Source organism: Lynx canadensis, chromosome B3, assembly GCF_007474595.2.
Source record: "Lynx canadensis isolate LIC74 chromosome B3, mLynCan4.pri.v2, whole genome shotgun sequence".
Taxonomy (NCBI): Eukaryota; Metazoa; Chordata; class Mammalia; order Carnivora; family Felidae; genus Lynx; species Lynx canadensis.
Window position 1 is genome coordinate 37,292,831 of NC_044308.2, and position 24,762 is coordinate 37,317,592.

The following is a 24,762-nucleotide window of genomic DNA, read 5'->3' on the forward strand; positions in this document are numbered from 1 at the left end:
GCCTTCCCTCCCACACCTTGGAGCACCTTCCCCCTGCCAGCCCTGGCCAAGCCCCGGGGAGAGGAGTCAGACTCATCCCTGCCCTGGAGGGGCTCACAGTCTGTACCCAGAGAAGGCTTTAAATAAAGAAGCTTCCAAGAAAAGGTGCCATTTGAGAGGCCTGATGGGAGGCATGGGAGTTGGCCACATGGAGGAGGGTGGGGGAGATGGTTGGGGTGACATTCTGGGCAGAGGGAAGAGGGGATCTGCAAAGATCCCCCTCCAGCCAGGGGGAACGTTGCAGGAAAACCCCCCAGTAACTGCCCAGTTCCCCATCTTCCCAAGGCTTTGAACAGAAGGAAACTGAGACCTTGGGGGCTGCCCCAAGGCAAGGGCTTTCATCATGGGGTCCAGGAGTGAGAAGGCTCCATGGGGTCCAAACCTTGGTTGTGAACAAAACCTGTGTGTGGGCATGTGAATGCACGTAATTCTGGGACAGGGTTTGTTACTTGCTTGGGATGCTCGTGGGGGTAACCCAGGCTCCAGAATATCAGGGCTGGGAGAAGCTCCAGGATTCAGTGAAATCAACACCTGCATCTACTGAGGAGGAAACGGACACTCAGATGGAGACGTACTCTGTCCGAGTAGCCAGAGCTTCAGTATGCCCTCCAGAGCAGTGTCTCCCAGCGCCATTGGGGGGCGCTCTGCCTGTGCGACCTGGGGGCTGGTCACAGAGCAGATCCCTGGGCCCCATTCCCCCAGGTACTCTGTGCACCAGTGTGTGTGTGTGTGTGTGTGTGTGTGTGTGCAGTCTCTGTGCTAGATGGAGGATGGAGCACATGTGTGTGTGGGAAGCTGACTTCCAGAGCTGTGGCTAAGGGTGGGGTTGTGAATTCCAAACCATGCTTTGCTACTGACTTGCTGGGAGACCTCAGGCCATGTCTCTTGGCCCCTCTGTACTTGTTTCCCCATCTGTAAAATGGGCAGATTAATGTTACCACCTACCTCACAGGACTGTCGTGAAGATGACCATCGCAGTAAGCCCTCAGCATGGGGCTGGCATGGAAGGCCTGCTCGTTTTCTCTACCTCCCCTGGCTTCCAATTTAGGCATGACAGGCTTGCTCGGTGCATCTTCTCAAAGCAAGGATGAGCGTTAAGCCTGGGTGGTGGCTGGTTCACATTCTGGGGTGGTTAGACTCCTCTGGGGAACCCCCGAGCTTTCCCCACTCCCTGAGCACCTCTTCCATGGAAAGGACCTGGGGCCTGAATGCCCCTCCTTCCATTCCATGCAGCCCTCCCTGCCCTGAGCACTGACTCAGGGAGAAGCAGCCTTGACGGCCTGGGCCTCATCCAATTCTGCGACCTTCCTAGCCCCAGGCAACAGCAGGTGCTCAGTAAGAAGATGGGCGCTCAGTTTGAGGCTGAGGGGCAGCTGGAGGCCGTCACCACCTTGAAAAGCGTTACTAAAAGTACGACTCTGATCCTGCAGGAGAAAACAAAATGATGCCTCATGTAGGGTGGCTCCTTCACAGGCGACAGACTGAGCATGGGCTGGAAATCACAGGCCAGCCACTTCAGCCATTCGGCCAACATTCACTGGGCATCTGCCAGGCTGGGCTCTGTTCTTGGCACTGGGGATACCGTGTGAAGGGAACAGATCTGAATCTCCGCCCTTGTGGAGTGTACATAGGGGGCAGGAAGCGAGGAGATGGCAGATAAATTGTAAAAGCAGTGGTTTATCACACAGTCACAAATGCAGTGGAGGAAGATGTGTAGGGAAAGGGAACAGGAGTCCCAAAGAGGTTCGGAGGGCTGCAATGATATATATATATGATATATCATATATATATATCATATATATATAGTTTATTTATTTATTTTGAGAGAGAGCGCGCAGAGGGGAAGGGCAGAGAGAGAGGAAGACAGAGAATCCTAAGCAGGCTCCGCACTGTCAGCGTGAAGCCTGATGCGGGGCTCAATCTCATGAACCGTAAGAAGAGTTGGACGCTTAACGGACTGAGCCTCCCAAGCACCCTGGAGGGCAGCAATTTTCAATAGGGTGGTCAGGCAACTCACTAAGATGCCATGTGAACATAGCCCTGATGGGTGTAGAGGTGAGCCACGTGGTTATGTGGGTGAGAGTTGTTCTCACGCCAAGTACAAAGGCCTGTGTTCCCTGGCATACCAGTTGCCTGTACCTTATCAACAAAATAATTGTGTTCTGGCTCAATGCAGCATGAGCTACGCTCCCGCACGTGGTGATACAAGGATTCTGGCTCCTTCCACGTGTGGCTCAGCCCCTCCCACCACAGACATTTCCGACTGAGCAGGAGAGAGAAAGTGTAGTGGAGAAGGCACCTTGGCACCTACCTTAAACTTCTTGGCCCTGAAGCAACATACAGTCTGTTCTCTCATTCTATTGACAAGCGCTGGTCACGTGGCTCTCTTAAATGCAAGGGGTACTGGGTGACGTCCTCCTGGGCTGGGCAGGGACTTCCCAGCAACAGCCCTTCACTGTGGAGGGAGCATGAACCTCCCAGGGTCTGCTAGATGTCTCTGCCGCAGCCCTGAGTGGGGAGTGTGCCTGGATGTCCAAGGATCAGTGAGGACACCAGCTGGCTGGAGTACGCTGGGGGTGACCGGAGTTGAGGTCAGAAATAACGGGGGCAGGGGCACCTGGGTGGCTCAGTCGGTTAAGCATCCGAGTGGGCTCGTGTCATTATCTCATGGTTTGTGAGTTCGAGCCCAGTGTCGGGCTCTGTGCTGACACCTCAGAGCCCGGAGCTTGTCTTTGGATTCTGTCTCCCTCTCTCTCTGCCCCTCCCCTGCTTGTGCGTGCTCTCTCTCTCAAAAATAAATAAAACATTAAAAAAAAAGGAAATTAATAGGGGCAGACTGTAGGGTCACACAGGCCATTGCTGGGTCTTTGGCTTGTCCTGTGGGCAAGCTGAGCTCTGCTGGAGGTTTGGAGCAGGAGAGGGCCGCGATCCCCCTTGTTTTCACTGACTCCCTCCAGTGGCTGTGTGGCAAACAGACTGCAGGGGCAGGTGGAAGTGGGGAGCATGGTGGGAGGCTGTTGCAGGGGTCCAGGTGTGGGGCCTGGGGTAAGGACAGGAGTGGTGGAATTGATACATTTTGAAGGTAAAGACAACAGTCTTCCAGGTGGGCTAGATGTGGGGTGTGAAGGAGAAAGGAGTCAAGGCCAAGTGCCAGCATGTTAGCTTGGGTGCTGGGAGTACGGAGATGCCATTTACTGGGACGGGAAAGTGGTGGAGGTGGCTCTGAATGTGTGTGTGGCGTCAGGAATCTGCTTTTGCGTGTGGGAGATGCCACTTTGACCTGCAAGTGGAAACCCAAGCCTCTCTGAGCCTCAGTTCCTTGCCTGTAAAATGGGGGTAACCACACTTACCTGGGCAGGAAGATTCCCGGAGAGGATGGCTGTGAATGGCCCGAGATGAGTGAGGTTCGCAGGGTGTGGGGTCAGAGGCAGTGATGGGCAGCTTGCTGGTGGAACCAGAGGTGGGGCGTGGGAGTGGGAGATGGGAGAAGGGCCTCTTGGAGCCACTCAGGGCCTTTTTCTGACTCCTGGTCTCCTGCTCCCTCCTCACCCACTGCCCCAGGACAGATCACGGTGTTGAAGCCGGTGGGATAGAGAGTAGGACAAAAGCCAGTCTAGCAAGGAGCACACAACGGGGGTCCTGGGGGTCTGGATCTATTGCTGGCTCAGCTACTCCTTCCACGGGACTTGGTCTGGGGACCCCCATGCCTCAGTCTTTTGTCTGTCAAATGGGCTGGGCTGTGGGCCTCCTCATAGGACATCTGGAAGCACTTGGGGTGCCTGCAGGTGCCTGGGGAAGGGCAGCTGAGTGGAGGACCCTCCCCCACCCCCCACAGTACCACCCGCATGTGGGGAGGCAACCACAAAGCAGTAATATCTTTATTCCCATCAGTGACGCTGACAGGGCCTGACCCTTTACAAAGAAAAAGGTTAGGAAAAAGAGGGGCAGGGGCACAGGAGCCTCCATTCTTGATGCCCCCACCCCTCTGCCCACCCCCAGTCAGTGCCTCCAGACCAGGAAGGGCAAGGGCTGGCCACTCTTGAGGGCTCCCTATGCTAGCCCATCTGCCGGCGGAGTTGAAGGTGAGAGCAGGGAGGCCGGGCCCAGCAAAGCTCTTCCGGTGCAGACAGCAAACGGGGCGCAACAGGTAGGCTGTCCCCTTGGTGACCAGTCCTGGGCTTTCAGCGCCCCTCTGTGGCATCATGGGGGCCCCTGTTGATTCCGCCTCTCTTCCAGTGCCCTGCACACCCACATGGACACCACGGTGGCATTTCCGTCATTGAACTGCATGATGAACGGGTGGCCCTGTGGAGGGGAGGAGAGGCTGTGACATGCATTCCCCAGACTCTGTGCTTCATTACACTCAGCAAGGCCTGTTCTCAGCCTAGACCCTTTTCTTCTCCGCACTAGCCCTGTGAGATAAGGAGGACAGCTACGAACCCATTTCTCAGCTCGCTGACTGAGGCCGGTGGTGGGGAGGTGACGTGTCTGTCTGCAGCACTCGCTCACTGCGCGGCTCAGATTCCGCCTGGTGCTCGCCTACTTTCTCCTGAAAGCTGCCCTCGGGTGAGGGCCTGTCCCATGTCCACACTGCCTGGCCCCACATCACCCACACCACTCCAACAGCTGGCCGGCCAACGCCTGGCTCCCGGGTTTCCAGTGTCCCAGTCCAGCTGCTGCCCACAGATCAGAGGATCCTCTCGTCTGAAGCTACGCCAATCCCTTCTAGTGTTCTTTGTCTAAGGCTCTCTGAACAAGTCCCAGTGCGCGAGTGGAGGGAAGGCCAATGTACCAGGGCAAGGAGCAATATGCTGGTGGGTGCAGATCACTCTGCTTCCTGGTGACAAGTTGGGGGCTCGACTTTGGAGGGGCCAGTACTGTCTCTGCATGGCCTGTCTGGGGCTCTAACCTACTTAGCCCATAGGCAGGCCAGGTTATATTTAGCCAGTCCCTTCCCGTGCGGTCCTGAGGAATCAAGATTCACACTCACAATCTTATGGCCTCCTAGGAGTTCCCAGGGAAGGTCAGAAAAAAGTAGTGGCAGTCAGAGTCACCTTGATCACAGGCCAAAGGTGAAAGGAAAACTGAAAGGCATGCTCTTCCCTCCTCCTTACCAACTGGCTTCTTTGCTAAAGAACACACATAGGCAGCTTCCCCCTCTACCAAAAACGTAGCCAGAGACCCAGGGAGCCACAGTGGGTGGGCAGAGGTGGGGGGAGGCTCCTTGCTTCCTTCCCTGCCCCCCACCTCCTCCTCTCCCTCCCCTGCAGTCTTCCAGATCCAGCTCCCCTGCACCCTCCAGCTTTCTGAGTCCTTCTTGGGCCCCCCTCACCTCCCCACTGGTGTGAGCTGGGCTCCCAGCACTGCTTTCCCAATATACCCCAGTCCTGACCTGCAGCCCTGGGGATAGCCAGCCGCTGGCCACACGTTTGAAGCTCCAAGCTGCCTTAAAATGAGCTCATCATGTGGCCAGGAGGGATGTGGGCCCAGGGCGCGATGCCCTGGGTGTCCAGACCCCAGTGTCTGCAGGAGTGACCCAAGACCAGGCCAGGGGAGGGAATGGGGCTGCCTGGTCAGACCTGAGATGTCTCTGGGGACAGGAAGGAAGATCATTGAGGCTTCCTTACCCTGGACTGATGTCACATCCCCTTTGCTGGCTTTCCCAATTCAGGTAAGGAAAACCGTCCCCAGGAGCATCCTTCATGGTCTGGCTCAGAGACATACAGAACACCGGTGGGGTGCAGGGAGGGAAGACATTCAGCTTAGAGGGTGCCAAGGACCCCCACCCCAGGGCAGGGACTCACCCAGGCCATCACGGAGCGCGGCCTGGAGCCCAGTCAGGCGCCTCCTGTGATCTGCTTGAGACATTCCATGGGGCTCCCAACACACCTGTGGGGCGGCCAAGGGAGCAGGTGCCCCTTGTGGGCTGCTGCTGGGTAAAAAGAGTGGGAGGCCAGCTTGGGTTGGTGTCCCGCAGGCAGCGCAGACCTGGGTTGGGGACTGAGGCAGGAGAGGCCCAGGAGGGCCTCTATCTTGGCCCCCATTCGGAGTTCTCCCCCTTGCATATACGCCTACCCCACACCCGCCTTCCTAAATCGCTGCCTAAATAGACGGAATTCTTCCTGAAGTCCGAGTGTCCACATTTCCTTTTCTGGAGGCTCAGGAGAGACGACCTTGCGCCCTTGTGAAGAACAAAGGGAGAAGCTGTGCTCAGGAGCCGATGGGCCCCCTCCCCCCAAGCCCGGGGTAGCACAGTGTCACTTTCCCAGAATGCCCGGTGACTTTGGGGCCCATATGCTCCATCTCTGTTATCATCTGTTCGGGAACAAGCAGAGCGGAACTGCAGGAGGGGAGAGTGGAGGCATTCCTTCAGTTGCGGGCAGGCTGATGGCCGCACTGCAGGGAAGCATTTGCCCAAGTGCCCTGGGAGGCGCAAGGGGGAGGCGGTGGCTCTGGCAGAGACTTTGCCCCTTTCCCGCCCTCCTCGGCTGGGAGGTGACTCTCGCGTCCCGCGGATCCCTGATGCTTTACCCCAGCCTGAAGGGAGTGACCTGGACAAGTGGTCTTGTCCCCAGCTGCCGCTGACTGGTGGGGGGGGGGGGGGAGATGAGTGGAGGAATCACAGAGGGAGGCAGAGAGGACAGAGACAGACGGACACGGAAGGGGAGACCCCGGCCTGTCCAGGCATCCGGGCCTGTGATGTGTGAACTCGGGAGCTGTTGGCAGTGTGGGCCACCGTAGGAGTGAACGTACCAAGAGAGCCGGTGTGCGGGAAATGAGAGCACAGAGAGCAGCAGTGGACCGGGGGGGCTGCGTTCCCAGGGGCCTGGAGGCAGCTCTGCTCGCAGGGCCCGTGAGCACCTCACGGTTCACGCGAGAGGCACTGAGTCATAGGTGGGTGCTATGATCTCCACTGTACAGATGAGGCAATGGAGGCCGCTGGCTCGTGGCCGACATGCCTGGGCTCCCGGAGCTGGGGCTGGACCACAAGTCTCTGTAACCCAGGCCCATCATCTGGGGTTCTCCTAGGCTGACCTGGGGTGTACAGAAGTGGGAGAATCAACACCCAGATCGCGATCCCTCTCACCTCATCTCTGTCATGATTCAGTCCCTCCTAGACAAAGGTGGGCCTCAGGCTGCGAGCCTGAACTGCCCCAGGTCCTGACCTCCGTCAGCACTGTCCCTTGGATGCACTGGGAGAGTGCTTGCTCTGCCATGGTGGCAGGTCACTCTCACTCGACTCCCCCTATCCCCATCAGCCTGTGTGGGGAAGCAGGGAATACCATCATCCCATTTTACAGAAGAGGAAACTGAGGCCCAGGGAGGAAGTGGCTGGTTAAGTGCTGGCGCTGAACTCCAGTCTTCTGGTTTCTGTGCTGGTGTGTCTCAGGGCTGGACTATGTCCCCTGTGACCCGGGTACTTCCTCTTTATAATACAGTGACCCTCCTCCAGCCCCATGACATGTGTGATGCAGGAACTCCTCATGAGTTTAACAAGCAAACAAAATTCGATGGACAGTTCTGGGAAAAGCATGAGAATCACTCAGCCACTGAAGTGCCTGGTTCCCAGGTGGCTTCAGACAGGCCTGGGCAGATGCTGGCATAGCCAGATGCTCTAGGAGTCCAGGCAAGGCCAGACGCTGGAGCTGGATGGAAGCTACACCCTAAATAACACTGAGTCCAGCACCGTGGATAAGTGCGCTGTGCCGGGCACTCACCAAGGGCTTTGGTCCTGATTTTCCTACAAAAATCATGCTCACTCTGGAGGTGCACACAGCTATGTGCACCCACCTTCCAGATGAAGCAACAGACACTCGGGGACCTGTCCGAGGTCAGCAAAGCGACCTGCACGCAGCTTGTCGGGGGCATCCTGCCCCGTCCCTGCCAAGGTGGCCGGCCCAGGCACCCGGATCTCTGTCCTCCAGCCAGAAAGTATGTTAGCAGTCACTCTGCAGGGGCTGGCAGGGCGCGTGCCAGGCGGGGACTGCGGCTGGTCTTGCTGGCCTTGTCACCAGCGGTGGGAGCCACTCTCATTTCCTGGATTCTCTCAGGGCCAATTGCAACAATTACACTGGTGAGCATTGAAGTATTATGGTCCACAAACTTCGCCACAGAAAATGGAGGCACAATGAAGGCAAAAGGATGGGGCTCCAAGAGGTAGGATGACCCCAAAAGTGGGACGTGGGGGGGGGAGTGAGAGGGACGAGCCAATGGCAGCCAAAGACGGCTGGTGTTGCCTGGTGCAGACGCGGCCGCGTGGGGCTGAGAAGGGATCGTGCTGGTGCAGCTCGGGGAGCAGGTGGAAACTAACAGCTCAGGAAGAGGAACTGTAGTTGTTCCTGCTCCTTCAACTCGGCAGAGTGACCGGTGTTTCGCCAGAGTGTAACTCTCTGCCTCTGTAACAATGTCCCTGCTTTTTTCCCATCGGTTTCATTGTGATGAGATGCCTTCCTGACAGCGGGGCGCTCCAGAGACCCCCCCACGTGGGCAGCACTCTGCCCTCTGCCAAGGGGGAAGGGAGACGGTGGGTGGCAGGGAGCCAGGGGGTGGTTAGTGTGCCCACTGTGTGGGCGGGAAATGGAGGCCCCGAGCCTGCAGTGGGGGTAAATCCTGCCTGAGGCTCAGGCGTCTGGACTTCTCACGCTCTGCCCTTAGCTGGGTTTTGACTTTCTGCCCAAATGGGAATTTACCCATTTGAGTCTTCACACTTTGTTCTCTTGTGTAATTTCCTAAAGAGCATCGTGCATTTGAATCCTTTAATAATATGCAGGTGTGGCCGCAATGCCGGCACATAGTAGGCCCTCAATTAGTAGCAGGCCTGTGGCACAACAAAGTCACTGCGTATTGTGTATGTGTGCATCTACTCGTCAAGCACTTGCTATGCGCCTTCTGGCTGCCTTACATCTGCACATGGCCTTGAACCCTCCCAACACCCTCATTTACAGACAAAAGAAACTGAGGTGCCACGAAATGTGACATGGGTCAAGGTGATAGAACTAGAAAGTAGCAGACTTGGGATCTGCATCTAAGACTCTCTTCTGTCATAGAGGACATCAACTTCTGTGCTCCTTGAGGTCAGGCACAGTGAGTTCTAAATTTCTACTTTTTAAGAAGAGTATCTTGTACTTCATAGGTGCTCGACAGGTGATTTATTTTTTATTTATTTTTATTTTACAGAGAGAGGAAAGGGGGAGAGGGGCAGAGGGAGAGAGAATCTTAAGCAGGAGCCCAATGGGGGTCGATCCCACGACCCTGAGATCATGACCTGAACTGAAATCAAGGGCGCCTGGGTGGCTTAGTCAGCTAAATGTCCGACTTTAGCTCAGGTCATGATCTCACAGTTTGTGAGTTCGAGCCCTACATTGGGCTCTGTGCTGACAACTTGAAGCCCGGAGCCTGCTTCAGATTCTGTGTCTCCCTCTCTGCCTGCCCCTCCCCTGCTCATGCTCTCTCTCTCAAAAATAAATAAACATTAAAAAAAAAAAAAAAAGAATCAGACACTCAGCTGACTGAACCACCCAGACGCCCCTCAATAAGTGATTTTTAACTGGTAACTGCAGTTAGGGTGCCAAAAAGGCATATGTGTCCCTCCCCTGTTCAAAGTCCAATGTGTTAGGCACTTCTATTCAAATAGTTTACTTAATAATCAGCAACTCTAAGCATTAATAGTATCTCCACTTTATAGATGAGGAAACTAAAGCACAGAGAGATTGAGGAACCTGCCTAAGGCCATACAGCTTCAATACAGTGTTGTCTCCAGAGCCCATGCCCTCAGCCATTGTGTTGTCCTTTGTTATCAGTGCCAGAGCTGGAAGATGGTGGCATCCACCCTATAGGCCAGCCTGCCCTCAGAGCAGAAGCTGGGTGGTCTATTTGATAACCCCAGCTTCCCTGCTTCTCCATTCCTTCTCCTTGGGTCTAGGCTCCAGAGAAGTAGTAAAACTAAGGTCCAGTGCCTGGAAACTTTCCAGGGCTACAGAGACCAGACCCTAGAGGTAAATACAGAGAGAACAATCAAAAACAGGATGTCCAACAGCAGGCTGGACTCCAAACTGGAGATCTCACTCTATGGCGCCTTTGTGTCTCTTCTCAAAAAATGCCACCTCTCCCAGACAGAACTGTGCAAACACCTTCCTCCTGACCTCTCTAGAGAACACACTTGCTCTGCTATGTGTTACCATCATTTGAACCCACTTTATCCTAACACTAGACTGTTAGGATAGTCTAGGATAGACTGTTAGGATAGAAACCACTCAAAAGCAAGGCAATACTAATCGCACAGCAGCCGCCAAGAAAAGGGAGTTGGATTGACTGGTAAGTTATGGCATCTCCCCAGGAACCTGATGCCAGGCTTAGAAGCATCACAGGCTGGGGTGGGAAGGCCTAGCAAGAAGGCTCCACAAGCCGAGGCTGCTCTAGACTCTAGGGGGGGGCCTCTCTGGACCACAGGACTCCCCTCCCACAGGGTGAGCCCCCGACCACCAGGCACTCCTCTCCCACCAAGGAAGCTGCATGGAAGAGAATTCCAGGGACCCATGAGCCTGCTGAAACAAGCAGGCCCAGCCCAGTTACATTTCAGCCAAGTCTAAACCAAGTAAAGGCTGCTTGGGTGGGCTGGCAGGGGCAGTCTTGGGATTAGGTGGGGCCTGTGAGGGGTGACCTGAGAGGCTTCAGGGGCCCCAACGTCAACACACTGCCCAGCACTCCACCTTTCTTTGCTGGGCCCGCAAGCCTTGCCTGAAGGCTCTCTGCACGTGCCTTCACGGTTCCAGCCCTAATGGCAGGACTAATGCTTTAGTCTCTTCTCAGCAATAGTGGAGGAGTGGTAGACGGGACTTCAGAGACCAGTGGGGCCGCAGGATGTGAGGTGTGTTGGGGCTTCTACATGTCTCATTCAAGTTGTTAAGAAATATTTTCACTATATTCGTAATTACAAAATAACATACGCAGTCAGATGCTTAAGTCAACGTGTCACACTGAATACTGGCAATCCATCACCACGGACTGTGCTATTAGCTTATTTTTTTTGCAGCTCTTGGAGGAAAGTCAGTCTGCTTGTTAGATCTGTGCACATTACTTCTTATCTGTAGGTTGACAACTAGGAGGGGCTGTTCTGGTGCACTGGCCTTGGAACACACTCAGGGCTGTAATGTCCACTCACACTGTAATGATCCATTGGGCTGTGTGAGTGCCACACGGGAGCCAGGTGCACTGAGCCCATGAAGTATGTCTGCCCAGAGGCTGCCCCGCGATGCCCAGCAAGGGGGAGAGGGTCAAGGCTGCCCTGAGTTTCTGATGGTGTCAGTTCCAGTAAGTTCTGAGTACCTCTTGTCTGACCTACAGATTGTGAAAAGCAACTCATATGAACAGTTGCTGGTTACTCGCAATGACTAAGGTTCGAAATAAAAGTTTTCTGCTACTCCTTTTTTAAAGCTTCTCTATGGGTTTAACTGACGCCTACGTTGAGCAGGCAGCCGGGGAAATCAGGGTTTCCGTGATTCCGTGCTACTGAGACAAGAGCAGAGAGAAACTGAAAGCTGATGGCAATAAAATCATAACTATCACCTACGAGCCCAGCTCTCAGATTTTTGTGTTCTTCAAGAGAGGTCTCATAAATGACTTTATAAAGAAGTGTCAACAATGAATACTAATACATTCATGCTGGAAAAACCACCCTCTTTTCTATATTGAGATCCTGCATTAATTTTACACCATAAAAAGCATTCCACTGCTAAAGGTTCAAAGCTACATATCGAATCCCTATTTACTGAGGAGAGAAGTTCAGCTTAGAGAGCGGAATGACTTATAAAAGGATGCACAGATGTCTGATGTCTGTGCACCTGCTGACAAGTGGCAGGGCAGCGGGCAGCCTTTATACTATTAATTACATGACATAATAAGTCATAATCACCCCTGGGGTCAACTCCGCCTTTCAGGCCGGGCATGCCAGGCTGGTCACCAGGGGGAGCTGGGGAGAGAGGTGGCTGGAGGGGAGACCCATGAGGGACTCAGCAGGGAAGAGCTGAGGTACCTCAACAGAAATCCTCTCTGTCCCTGTGTGGGGTAGCGCAAGGAGCCCTGTACAAAGAGTCAGCAAACCTTCTCTTGTTGTCCCAGAGTGATGGCTTGGGAAGGGCTACAATCGCCTGACTGTAGAGGAGAGACTAATATGGGGGGTGGGGGGGGGAGTCCATTCCCCAGGCTTCATCATTCCACCAGAAGGACTTCTGTGGTTACTACTTTCCTGAGCCTTGCCCCCATGGAGAAGGAATGGCGACACTGGGAGGAAGGACTGAGCGTGATGAGCTCAGGGGTCTCCTGCCCACCGGAAGGGTGTGTTCTGGTCTGACCTCTTATTGGAGAGGCCTGAGGTTGCTCACCCCTGGGACTCAGTAAATTCCCAGCAAGGCCACTGGGGCCACAAGGTAATAAGCACATCCTTTAATCCAGGTCTTCATAGAAGTAAAGCTGATACTTGCTTTCCACCATTTCCTGAGTCCTGTTTCCCAGCTGGTTTTGAAGATAAGGACCATGTTTGCTGACCTCCTCACTCCCGCCCAATACCACTGCACTCTTTCCTCTTGGGGTGGGTTAAAATAAGGACCAAACAAGATCGCCAGCCCACAGACACAGGCAGGCAGTGTGAGGGGTGGTTATTACTCCTCTGCATAGAACACTTCGGGGGTACAGCCGCAAGATGAGGGTGTGAGCCTGGTTTCTGTACAGCTAGTGTGGAATCCGCCTGTTTACCTAGCTTGACTTTCTAGAATGTGCTTTCTCAGCCTCTAATTTCTAAAGCTTCTCCCTGGGTGGGGGTGAGAGGGGACCCTTCCAGCCCTTCATTTTCGTTTAAGACCTAAGAAACAGTTTGCAGCTGTGACATGCCATTTCAATCAACCTTCCTGAGTTTATTCTTCACAATTGCTACAGAAATAGATGTTCCTCCCCAAATATTCAATTATTAGCAGCAAATTGCTTACCTCTAGCCATCCTACACTATACACAAACAGCAAAGGGGGTCAAGGAGCTCTCCACCTTTCATCTGAGCAGATCTATGTGCTCCTACACAGAGTAATTGGTCAGAAAATGGCCCATTGAGAGAACAAGACGTTTCCAGAGGTCTCCATGAGTCATTCTAGGGCCTGTATGGTGTGGTACAGGGACAGGGCACAGGGTGACTTCAGAGGGCCATGGTGAGGGGGGTAAACATGCAGGATGCCAGCACTCCTGAGTCTGTGTCAGAGGAAGCTGGCCCATGTGAGTGGCAGAATGGTGCCTCTGGCCCATTTAAGGGGGGCTGTGGTGGCTGTCTGGTAGGGAACTCAGATAGGGCTGGGGATAGGATGCCGGCTCCCCAGGCAGTTTAAGGGTGGGCAGATGCCCAGAGGAGTCGGGATCAGAGGGTACCAGAGGGAGAATGGGGGTCTTGCTCCAATAATGCTGAGGACACTAGCCTGAGAGGCTGAATGCGTAACAGGTCCAAGCAGTGAATATGGGACCATTTACCGATTTCTTGATGTTTAAGGTTTGTCTTTTGGGATGACAGCTGTGTGGTGGTGGAGGTTGAAAGCCTCAATGCTCAGAAGGTTGGATTTTCTCCCACCCCTTTTTTTTCTTACCTCTTGAGATTCGATGTTTGTTTGGGGGACCTTTGATGGGTGTGTGCATGTGCTCATGTGTGTATGTGTGATGTAGCTTGTGAGTGTACAAAAGGCAGGAGGTAGGCAATGAGAACCAGCACAATTTCTGGTACACAGGGGGAGCTCAGTATGTTTGGAGTGATTCTAACAGTCAATGAAGAGACGATGAGAGACAAAGACAGCCTTAAAGCCTTCCTTTTACGTGGCCCTCACCCTGGCAGATAAAATGGAACAGTTTTAAAAGGCATAGCTTAACTCATAAGAAAGAAAGGGAATCCACAAATGCTAACAATGAAGAGGGAACTGAAAACCAGAATTTTAAGTGAGTGGAAGTCTCGTGGCTTTATGGGGGCTACTGGTTCCAGGAATGTTGTCCTGGCAAGTGTGAAAAACTAAGCAGAAACAGGAGACAAGGTCCCCCAGAGGGCTGGCCCAGAGACCCTGAACAAAGCTGAGACTACAGAAGGGGTGAGCTATAAAAAGTCTACACATCAGCATAGGGGACCATAAGGTGGCTCTGGGTAGAGTCACCCAAGAAATATAACAATGGGGTGGAGCCTTGTGTAGTTGGGGCCCAATATACTACCTCTGTAGTCTGAGAACCCCAGGTTGATAAACTAACAGAATGTTGATCTTGATCTAGTGATACTCTGGAATGTCTGTCAGAAGCATATGAAAAAACCATTCTTGGGCAATCATTCTGAAATTCAAGAATATCCACAGTAACAAACTCCACTCAGTATGAGCTTACAGTAAAAATTCCAAAGCATGTGAGGCACTAATTTGCCGTGGACCAAAATGAGAAGACAAAACACACACGGGAAGATGAGAGTTCTCAGAACTGAGGTAATAGAAAAATAATTGGGAAATGTAATGAAAAGCATACATTTGGAAAGACTAAAGACATACAAAAAGAAATTGAAGTACTAAGAAAAGAACAAGATATTATGAGAAAGAGAACAGAGATTTGAAAAAGAATTAAATGTAACTTATAGAAATAAAACATATAGTCACTGGAAAAAAAAAAGAAACTGTGTATAGATGAGCCAGACAGCAGACTGGATACAGCTGAAGAGAGACTTAGTAAGCTAGAAGGATGGTCTGAGAAAATTACAGACAGCACAGTGTGTGTGTGTGTGTGTGTGTGTGTGTGTGTGTGTGTGTATGCCTATATATATATATATATATATATATATATATATATATATATATAGGCTACTTTTTAACATGAAAGAGAAAGGCCCAGAAAACCGACCAAGACAAGACGAGACTGGACATGTGGGGTTGGAGCAATATCCAGAGACAGCTGAAAAATTTGGGGAACCAATGAAAGACAGGAATTCTCAGATTAAAAAAAAAAATCACAATGATCTCCAAGTAGGATAAATATAAGGAAATCTACACCTAGACAAATTGTAGGGAAACTGCAGAATACCAAGAACAGAGATGTTAAAAGCAACCAGGGATAGAGACGTATTGCCTATAAAAGGTGGCAATTAGGCAGTCAGCAGATTCTGCCAGCAAGATTAGAAGCCAGGGGACAACAGAGGATCTTTAAGGTCATGGGAAAAATGGCCAAATCCGATTAAACTAACAATCAAAAATTAGGGCAAAGTGAAGGCAATCCTAAACAAAAACTCAATAGTTTTAACACTCCCAGACACTCTTGGACAGAGCTCCTAATGGAGGGAGCACAATGCAATAGGAACAAGGAACAAAGAACTGGTGAACACAGGGATAAATCTAAATAAGTACTGGTTATATATAAAATGACAATGATAGTGATGGCTGGTCTTAAGGATCTGAAAACAAGATGACAATGAAATCCTGGACTGTGGCGACATGTAAGAAGGAACTGATGAGACACCTGTAAGGTCCTTATATCTGGGGGGAGAAGGGCTATGGCAGAGAGTGCTGGCTGTCTCTCAATAGCCCTTCTCTCTTCCTCCTTCACGATACAAACCCTGATTTTAAGGAGGAACACTGATACCCGGCAAAGCAACTGCACGCCCTGCCTCCTTCGCAGCTACTTTTGGCCAATGCCCTGTGAGCACGTATGCTGTGTGCCAATTCCTAGGACTGTCCTGAAAAGAAGGGGCAAGCTTTTCTACCACCCCTTCTCACTCCTGCTGGCTGGAGCTCAAATTCCCCTTGGCTAGTAAAAGAGAGACAGAGCATGAATGGGGGAGGGTCAGAGAGAGAGGGAGACACAGAATCCGAAACAGGCTCCAGGCTCTGAGCAGTCAGCACAGAGCCCAACGTGGGGCTCGAACTCACATACCGCGAGATCATGACCTGAGCCGAAGCCGGACACCCAACCGACTGAGCCACCCAGGCGCCCCCTTCCTGCCTTCTTTTACGTGAGGGAGAATACCCTGTGGTCTTCTTTAAGCTGCTGTTTTTTTTGTTTTGTTTTGTTTTGTTTTTTTAATCATATGCAACTGAAACTAATTCTACCTACTATAAAGGTAAGGCATTGAGCCTAAAGCTGAATACCCTTGTTTGGGAGTGTATATTTAGTAACTAACCTTAGGCTTTGCTAAATTAGATAAAAAATTTAGGGATAATCAATGAGAGGCTAGAAATGGAATGTAATTTCTAAACAAATGGAAAGAGTAAGAGGAAAAGAAACAAAACCCCCAACAGAGTGGGGAAAAATAAGTCAAAAAAAGTACTGTAGAAAGTACAAAATAGGATATTGGAAAAAAATTCAAGCATACCAATAAGCAATACATATAAACGATTAATTAAGAAAGTAGGATGATATTAAACACACCAACAGCAAAACGCAGAGATTCATTTACAACACCAGAGCACAGAAATGAGAACAAAGGCAGAGAAAAACACACAGCAGACAAACACAAACCAAAAGAAGAAAGCATAGGTTTATAAATAGCAGACAAAAAGAAAACTTAAAGCAAAATATATTTGAGACCTTTCACATAAAGGTAAAAGAAACACTCTGAAATGATGATATGGTATTTTGGCATAGGTACCCTACCGTCACTGCCTTAAAGCAAACACTGATAGAACTGCAGGGAGAAACTGACAAAGCCCAAGAACAGAGGAAGATTTTAGCAAAGCTCTCCTAGTAACTGAGAGAGAAAACAGGTAGAAAATTAGGCCACGAGGTATTTGAGTCACACAATTCACACATTTGATCTACAGGATGTAAAGAGGACATTGCATTCAAGAATGAGAGGATACACATTGCTTTCAAGCAAAGAGGGAACATAGGGAGAAAAATCAACCATGTAATAAGGGAGTCTCAACAAATACAGGTCTGATATTACACCAACTATGTACGCTGACCGGTGGTGCATGAAAAGTAGGTAACAATAAAAAGAGAGCAAAACACCTGAGTATTTGCAAATAAAAAAAAATACTTCTAAATAATTCATGGGTCAAAATTTTCCTAACTAAAATTAGAAATTACTTAGAACTGAGTGACAGTAGAAACACTACACATAAATTTTTGTGGGATACACCTAAAATAATTATTAGAAGGCAATTGACAGCATTATATGGGTGGATTGGGGGGAAAAGATTGGAAATTTATGAACTAGGTGTCAAAAGAATATAAAATTATAAACAGAACAAAAAGTAAATCCAAAGAAAACATAAGACAGCAAATAATAAGAACACAAAGGGATTAAATAGAAAGCTATCAAAGAGATGATTAATTCAGTAAAGTACTGGTCCTTTAAAAAACTAGTAAAACAGGGGGCCTGGGTGGCTCAGTTAAGCATCCGACTCTTGATTTCAGCTCAGGTCATGATCTCATGGTTTGTGAGTTCAAGCCCCACGTTGGGCTCTGTGCTGACCGTGTGGAACCTGCTTAGGATTCCATCTCTCCCTCCCTCTCTCCCACCCTCAAAATTAAATAAATAAACATTAAAAAATAACATATTAAGAAATTAGTACAGCAGACTAACCTCTGATGAAATTGATAAAGGCACAAACAAACATCATCAGGAATGAAAAGAGGATACATAACCACAAATCCAGAAAAAAAAATAAGGACATTATATATGAAGGATATGAGGCCAACATATTTGAAAATGCAGAGTGAAGATGACCCAGTAGCAGACAGAGGGGGCGGGGATATGGGTGGATATATGGGGGGGAGGAGGTGGGAAGAGTGATAATGGTGGTGACTGGGAGGTGCCAAAGAACCCTGGCAAAGCATCACCCTCGCAGGTGGGTCATGGGTTCTGAGACCCGGTATCACACTTTTAACTTTTAAAAGAAATTCCTGGGGTGCCTGGGCGGCTCAGTCAGTTAAGCGTCCAACTCTTAGTTTCGGCTCAGGTCATGATTTCACGGTTTGTGAGACTGATCCCCAAGTTGGGCTGATTAGGAGTCTCTCTCTCTCTCTCTCTCTCTCTCTCTCTCTCTCTCTCCCCCATCAAAATAAATAAACTTAAAAAAAAAAAAAAAGAACTTCCTATCCATTGTCTCATCTTATTTCAAGTAGCATCCAGTGAAGTCAGGGCTGCTATTTCCTGAAATCCATCTTACTTGCAGCTTTTCTAACTTCTTTTTTTTTTTTTTTTAAATTTTTTTTTTTTAACGTTTATTTATTTTTGGGACAGAGAGAGACAGAGCATGAACGGGGGAGGGGCAGAGAGAGAGGGAGACACAGAATCGGAAACAGGCTCCAGGCTCTGAGCCATCAGCCCAGAGCCCGACGCGGGGCTCGAACTCACGGACCGCGAGATCGTGACCTGGCTGAAGTCGGACGCTTAACCGACTGCGCCACCCAGGCGCCCCTTTTCTAACTTCTTAATAAGGATAAACAACCATTTACATGAAGCCTGGGCCTAAAGTGGAAAATTTCTGATGCTGCCAAATCAACAAAAAACATAGCAGCAAGAAAAGTGCTGAAGACACTGGTTGTCAAAAATCTGGGTATATAACTTTAACCGAAGCGCCATCATTTTTAGTGTTTTCAGCTGCAATGCCCTCGAGTTAACTGAGCCTTGCTCAATTCAATGGAATGGGTTACTACTGGGGTGAGTGTGGGGGAGCCCAGGGGACTGGCTGGGGCAACCCTTTTGGAAAATTTGAAGTAAGAGCACGACAAAGGCCAAAGCTATCAGGCCTAGCCTATAAAATACAGGATTGAAAATGACCAGTTACTCTATAGTTTCTGCTATCAGCAACCGATGTTTTTCCATTTGAAACTGCACCTCTTTTTTTTCCCGCCTCTTTTTCGTTTTTAAAGGAAAGCCACAAAAAAAAGAAGCCATTTGAAAATTCTGATCATTCTGTGTCCCAGCAGCAAATAAAAATCATCAATAGAACCCACTTTTAGCCTTGAGCAATATTTTCTAAAACAAAACACAAAGAACCTGTGGTACTTAACTATTCTGTTATTGATTTACTGTGGTTTGCAAGGTAATGTTGAAGAAAATTAAATGTACGGAAGCCTGAAATGCGTTTTCTGTGGCGGTGAACGGCGTGGCCTGTGTTTTCTGAGGCAGTGTCGTTGGTCATGCTCACAATGAATGACTAAGGGAGCGCACTTCATCTGTTTACAAATAAGCTGGCGGCCTTCACTGCAGAGCCTTATGAAACCAGGTCTATTTTCACTGTTAAGAAGGACAAAGTTGTTTAGTTACCAGCTTGCTTCTCCTGGCACTTACGCTCCAGTTCCAGTTTACGAGGAGACTTTCATTCAATCAAATTCCATATAGATGTACTGAAAGGCTTCTAGGCACCTGACATTAAATATGGTTTTAAGAACACAGCCCTTCCTTGGGCAACACCATGGCTTATTTGGTCCCTTCAGAAAATAACAAAACTTCAACAGTTTGAAGTCTACCCTAATTATTGAATCAAGAGTGAGGTGGTCATATTGTTTCAATCATGGACATTTATATGCAACATTATCGAGTGGTAGACTTCCTACTTACTGAAACAGCCTGTTTTCAAACCTAAAAGCACTTTACATATCGACAGGTCGTGGTTATTGGACACCCTCATCTAAAACAAAGAATTGGGAAGTTCAACTACAACTTGATCACATTTAGCTGGTCACTCAAACCTTTAGTCAAGCCAATTTTTTTATACTTTGGACTTAATGCTAACAAGCTTAGTATCTGGTTTCCCAATCTGAAGCACAAAAGAAATAGCCAAATGGCAGAGAAGGAGGGGAGGGCTGCTGGAGGGAAGAACAAGGACAGGAGTAAGAAGTGACATCAATTAGCAACACTACACAACAAAAACAGAAAACCAGCTTGAGGTCGCTCAGGGCGCGGACAAATGGCCCTACACGTGTTAGGAGACACTGACACAGCAGCACACAGTGAATAGACGATGGTCACAACAACGACCTACAGAAATTCTTTTAAAAAGAGAAATCCTGATGTGCACAATCTGCTTAAGAGGATAAGGAAGTGCAGAATACATTTAGGAAGACCTCTTATGCATAATCTTTTTTTAAAGCTTTGATTTTATAAAGAAAAAGCTTTGGTTGTCTGGATAGTTTCCTTATACTGAGCAGCTCATTCACCAATTGATGTGGTGCTGACCTCTGAGCTTTAGAACGTCAGTATTGAACACGGGGAAAGCACTCCCTCTGCCCAGCACCTTTCTGCAGCAACCTGTGATGTCATGGGGGCAGGTAAGCTGTCAGATCATCTGAATTCAGTAAAGGCATATGGGGCCACTCAGGGCCCAAGTTTATCTCAGCTTCCTTTGCAGAGAGTTTGATTACTTCTAAGATTTACGGTCATAGCGGAGGGGAAAAAGGAAATACTTCACAAGAGCAGATTTATAACCTCATCCTGTTTTTTTAATAACATTAGGGATGACATCCTATGACAGAATCTTGGAATGACTGCAGGACAACTTGGAAACTCAGTGGGAAGTTTTATATTTGGGGGGTGTGGAGCATTTTGTACTTGGAAAGGTCAGGTAGGAAAGGACCAGGGAAATGAGCCAGGGAGATGGTCAGAGAGTGAGTGTCAGCTGGTTTAATTTTCTGTGTCAACTCTGAAAATTAGATAAACAATGACAAACCAGGCTTTTTAAATGAACTTGTCACTTCTGGTTTTCATGATACACAGTAACATTTTTCAAGTCTTGGTAGCCCTAAAGACAGATTTAACCCCTGAGAGGTTGACGTAAGTGTTCCGAAGTCCCCACATCTGAAAACAAAAGGTTCAGTCCAACTCTACAGCCCTTAAAAAGAAAAACTAATTATCTTGGAAACTTAAATACTCTTCTCCTAACAATTAAGGGGACTTTGCCTACAGCCAAAAGGTTCAGCCTTTTGCAGAATGGTCTCAGCAACGTCAGATTTTTTTTCTCTCCATCATCTTCTTGACTTTCCGGACCAACTCAACCCATTCAACATGGTCCCTTGATCTTCCAACCACTGTTCCTAAGCAGTATTGTCTACCTTGAGCCCATGCTGGTTTCTCCTCTCACTAACTCAGGGGAGCACAGACATTGCCCGTCCTGCTGCTCCATTGTCATGAAGACGTGGGACAGAATAATTGCCCGTTCTTGTGCTTTGTGCTCTTCTCAGTCTATGTTTCTGTGGTGACATGCTCCCTTGTGCTGAGGCGGAGAGAGCAGTGAGGCCTTTTAATAGCTGCCCTTACTAGTTCTGCTATAAGGATATTTATTCAAAGATAACCCAGTCTGAATATGTTGATTTAGACAGAGAAATACATATATTTACAGATACCAGCATTTGAGTAGGGTTTTTTCATTCCACAAAGTGCTTTCAAGCTCATTATCTGAATTCCAGTGTCACAACCACCCCCAGGAGGGAGCTGGATGGCATTACTGTTTTTACCTCCAATTTGTGGATTCAAAAGTTTCAGAGTTAAGTGATTTGACTGACTTAGTGGAGATGTAAACCGGACGTCAGCTCCAAAGCCTGTCCCTTTTGTTAGAATATGGGAATAGAAGCAATGTAATCGGGACCATTGTGAGCGCTTACCCTGTACCAGGCCCTAATTAGGTGCTTTCCTGCACGTTATTTCATACCATCTCTCGCTGGAGAAGTAGATGTCAGCCTGTTTATAAGCAAGGACAACGGAGCTCTGAGGCAGTAAGGACTTCTGGCGGCTGAAGTCTCAGGGATGGCTGGAACCCAGGTGCTCAGACCTCCCATGTCACCCCATACCTGACCGCTGGTAGAACCCGGAGCCTGCAACAAAAGCGCACACCCCATGGTCTGCCCTGGATAAAAGTATGCAATAGGTGATTTCGAGCCCTCTGATCCCAGTCTTGGCCTCATCCCTAAATTCTGATGTCCCTTCCCTTTCCGATGTGGAAGAGTCTCCTTTTCCAGGGTCCCAAGTTCAAAATTGCCTCTGCTGCCAGCTAACTGCTAGGAAGAAAACCACCCGATTAAACCAACTCACAGGAAGGTATGGATGCCTAGAGCTCTGGGATTATGTGTGTTTGAAAAGACGGTGCTCGCCCGGCCCAAATGCAAACTCTGAGGTCTCAGGTGGTGACAGTGCTGGTGTCTGTGCCCACAGGTCATTTACCTGTGGCTCTTAGGAGACTGCAAGTCTCATGCTCCACAGTGCAGCTCCCCCCACTCCCCCCAGTTGTGTGAACCTTGTCTTCTATAAAATAAGGAGAAGAGCAGCGACCTCAGAGGAAGGCTGTGTGTGACCTTCCTAGCACAGAGGCCATCATGGAAAAGCGTGTGTGGTCACAGTGATCTATGACTTCAACTTGTCAGTACTTATCACACTTCTTTCCTAAGGAAAGTTTTATAACACTTAACGTATGCTCAGTGCTAAGTGTGGAAGACACTAGACCAGCTCTCCTGACAGCTGCACACCTTGTGGGTGGACGGGCAAGAGAGAATTGGGGACCTTGCTAATTCTCCAGTAAGGAAGAATGTATTAAGGACCCTCACCACTCACTGGGCAGCCCCTCCCCTGAGCTTCAGGCCTAAAGTCCTGACTCACTTCCTCGTTTAAACCAAGAATGAGCAGACTTCCCTGGGTTCAGAATTCCGTGTAACTAAAATACAAAATAGAAAAAAGGCATCCCAACTGTTGCACTCGTGCACAGCCTATAGACAAGACGGCAGTGCCCTCAGACAGCATTTCAAATACAGTTTATTAGTGTGTGATATGAAAAGGGTATTTTTATTGCATGATATAACGCAATGGGACCTTGGGCGCTCTGTGGAAAGACCTCACACTCAGAAGTGTAATGAACCCGTAGTCCCAAAAACATTATACTGTACATTAACCTATCATTAATGGCACATTAGGGCTAGGGGCATTGCACGCTTGCTGGTCAGGGCTCCATCAGGACAGTGTTGAGAAAACCACACAGTCTTCCCAGGCTTAAAACAAATAGAGAAAATAAATATTCCTGATGTCTACAGGCAGCTTTAAAGGAAGTTCAATCCTAGCTCTGCCTTGTAATTTCCAAGTCTGCTTTTTTAAGAGAGGAAGACACACAACTAAACAAAAGAAGGAAACGACCCTCTTGAAGTTCACCCCTCAGTGCTGGCTCGGCAAGGTCATGATCAGATGGGCGCCTTTGTTAGCATAAAAGCTGCCCAAAGGACAGCCTGGATCCTGGATCCCACACTAGGGAGGCAGAAAGGGGCCCAGAGACAGTATGTCTATCTTCCTTGCTTTTCAGATGGGGCAATCAAGGCTCAAAAACATGATGAAGAGACAACCTATCCAACAGGAAAATGGGGTGAAGTATGTGAAAAATATCACAAATGGCCAATAAATGCAAGGGAAAAAAGTGTTCAATTTCATACTTAATAAAAGAATGCAAAGTAAAACAACTGTTTACCACTGATCAGATTGGCAATGATTAAAGTCTGATAATTTCAGCATCAGCACAGGTGAGGGGAACTGGCATTCCCATACCCCCTATACAAAGATGTGTATGGAGACGGTCACCACCCTAACAGCAAAGATCCGGAAATGGTCAAAATGTTCTATGACAGGGTCCTGGTTAAAGAAATATGGTACATCCATATTATGGAATACCACGCAGCCATTAAAAAGAACGAGGTAAGGGGCCTCTGGTTGGCTCAATCGGTTGAGCTTCCAACTTCAGCTCAGGTCATGATCTCGCGGTTTGTGAGTTCAAGCCCCGCATAGGGCTCTGTGCTGACAGCTCAGAGTCTGGAGCCTGCTTCGGATTCTGTGTCTCCCTTTCTCTGCCCCTCCCCGCTTGCACTCTGTCTCCCAAAAGTAAATAAACATTAAAAAAAAAAGAACGAGGTAGACTTTTATATGATATGGAAAGAGTCTAAAGATAGATATATTAAGTGAAAATGCAAGGTGTGGAACAGTAACAAGAGAAACTACTATTAACACTGTTTAACCCTGGAGAGCGAGGCTGGGGACCCTGCTAGGGGCTGGAAGAGGACAGACTTCTTACTATATATTCTCCTGTGCTACTGGAAATTTTAAGCGTAATTTAAACTTTTAAGCATTAACTAGTTTTAGAAAATAAATGATGAGGGTAGGACCAAACACTTTGGGGGAGCCTCTTTACTATGCTATCTGCTCTAAATGCTTCATTTTGTCTGGATTTTCACAAAACCCGAAACGGTAAGTTAGTGACTATTACCCCCTTTCTGAGAAGCGGGGACTGGCGTTTTGAGGGTGTGTGATGATTTGTTCAAGGTGGCCCTCTTCCTGTTTACTTTTAGTAGAGACAGAGAATATTTGTAAAGTAGAGACTGATGCAGCCCACAGCCACCTTCCTGAGCGGGGACAGTCTGCCTAACCCAGCAGGGATCGAGGATGTTGGAAGGGGGCGGGGGGGGGGGGGGTAGGGGAGAGAAGGCAAGGCAAAGAGGCTACTGACTCTGGCCAGGGCCCAATCAAATGTCAGGAAGTATCTTCTCTCCATACCATAAAAGGGGGTGTGCATAGGGACCCTAGGGCTACACAGTGTTCAAGTAAATAATGCTTGGCAACTGGGGCTCAAACACACGAAGGGAAGTATTTCCCTAATTAAACACGAATCAACTTCAAAGGAAACCCAGCTGCAGATCCGTGGAGAGGCAGCCTCCTCAGACCAGCAGAGCCGCGAGGTGAGGGTTGGGGCCCGGAAAGTATCC

The 24,762-nt window shown here is 49.2% G+C and overlaps 1 protein-coding gene across 6 annotated transcripts in view; it reads right to left on the reverse strand.

Moving 5' to 3' along the window:
• Positions 1-3,887: 3,887 nt before the first annotated feature.
• The window catches only part of MAP2K5 (mitogen-activated protein kinase kinase 5), a 273,345-nt gene continuing 252,470 nt past the window's right edge, over positions 3,888-24,762 (reverse strand). For 5 of the 6 annotated variants that reach the window (XM_030317858.1, XM_030317856.1, XM_030317857.1 and 2 more), the window contains one exon: positions 3,888-4,344. In XM_030317858.1, the coding sequence (XP_030173718.1) occupies positions 4,240-4,344 (105 nt within the window). In that variant the 3' untranslated portion in view covers positions 3,888-4,239. The remainder of the gene's footprint in view (positions 4,345-24,762) is intronic. The other variant, XM_030317861.1, reaches the window with a different exon arrangement.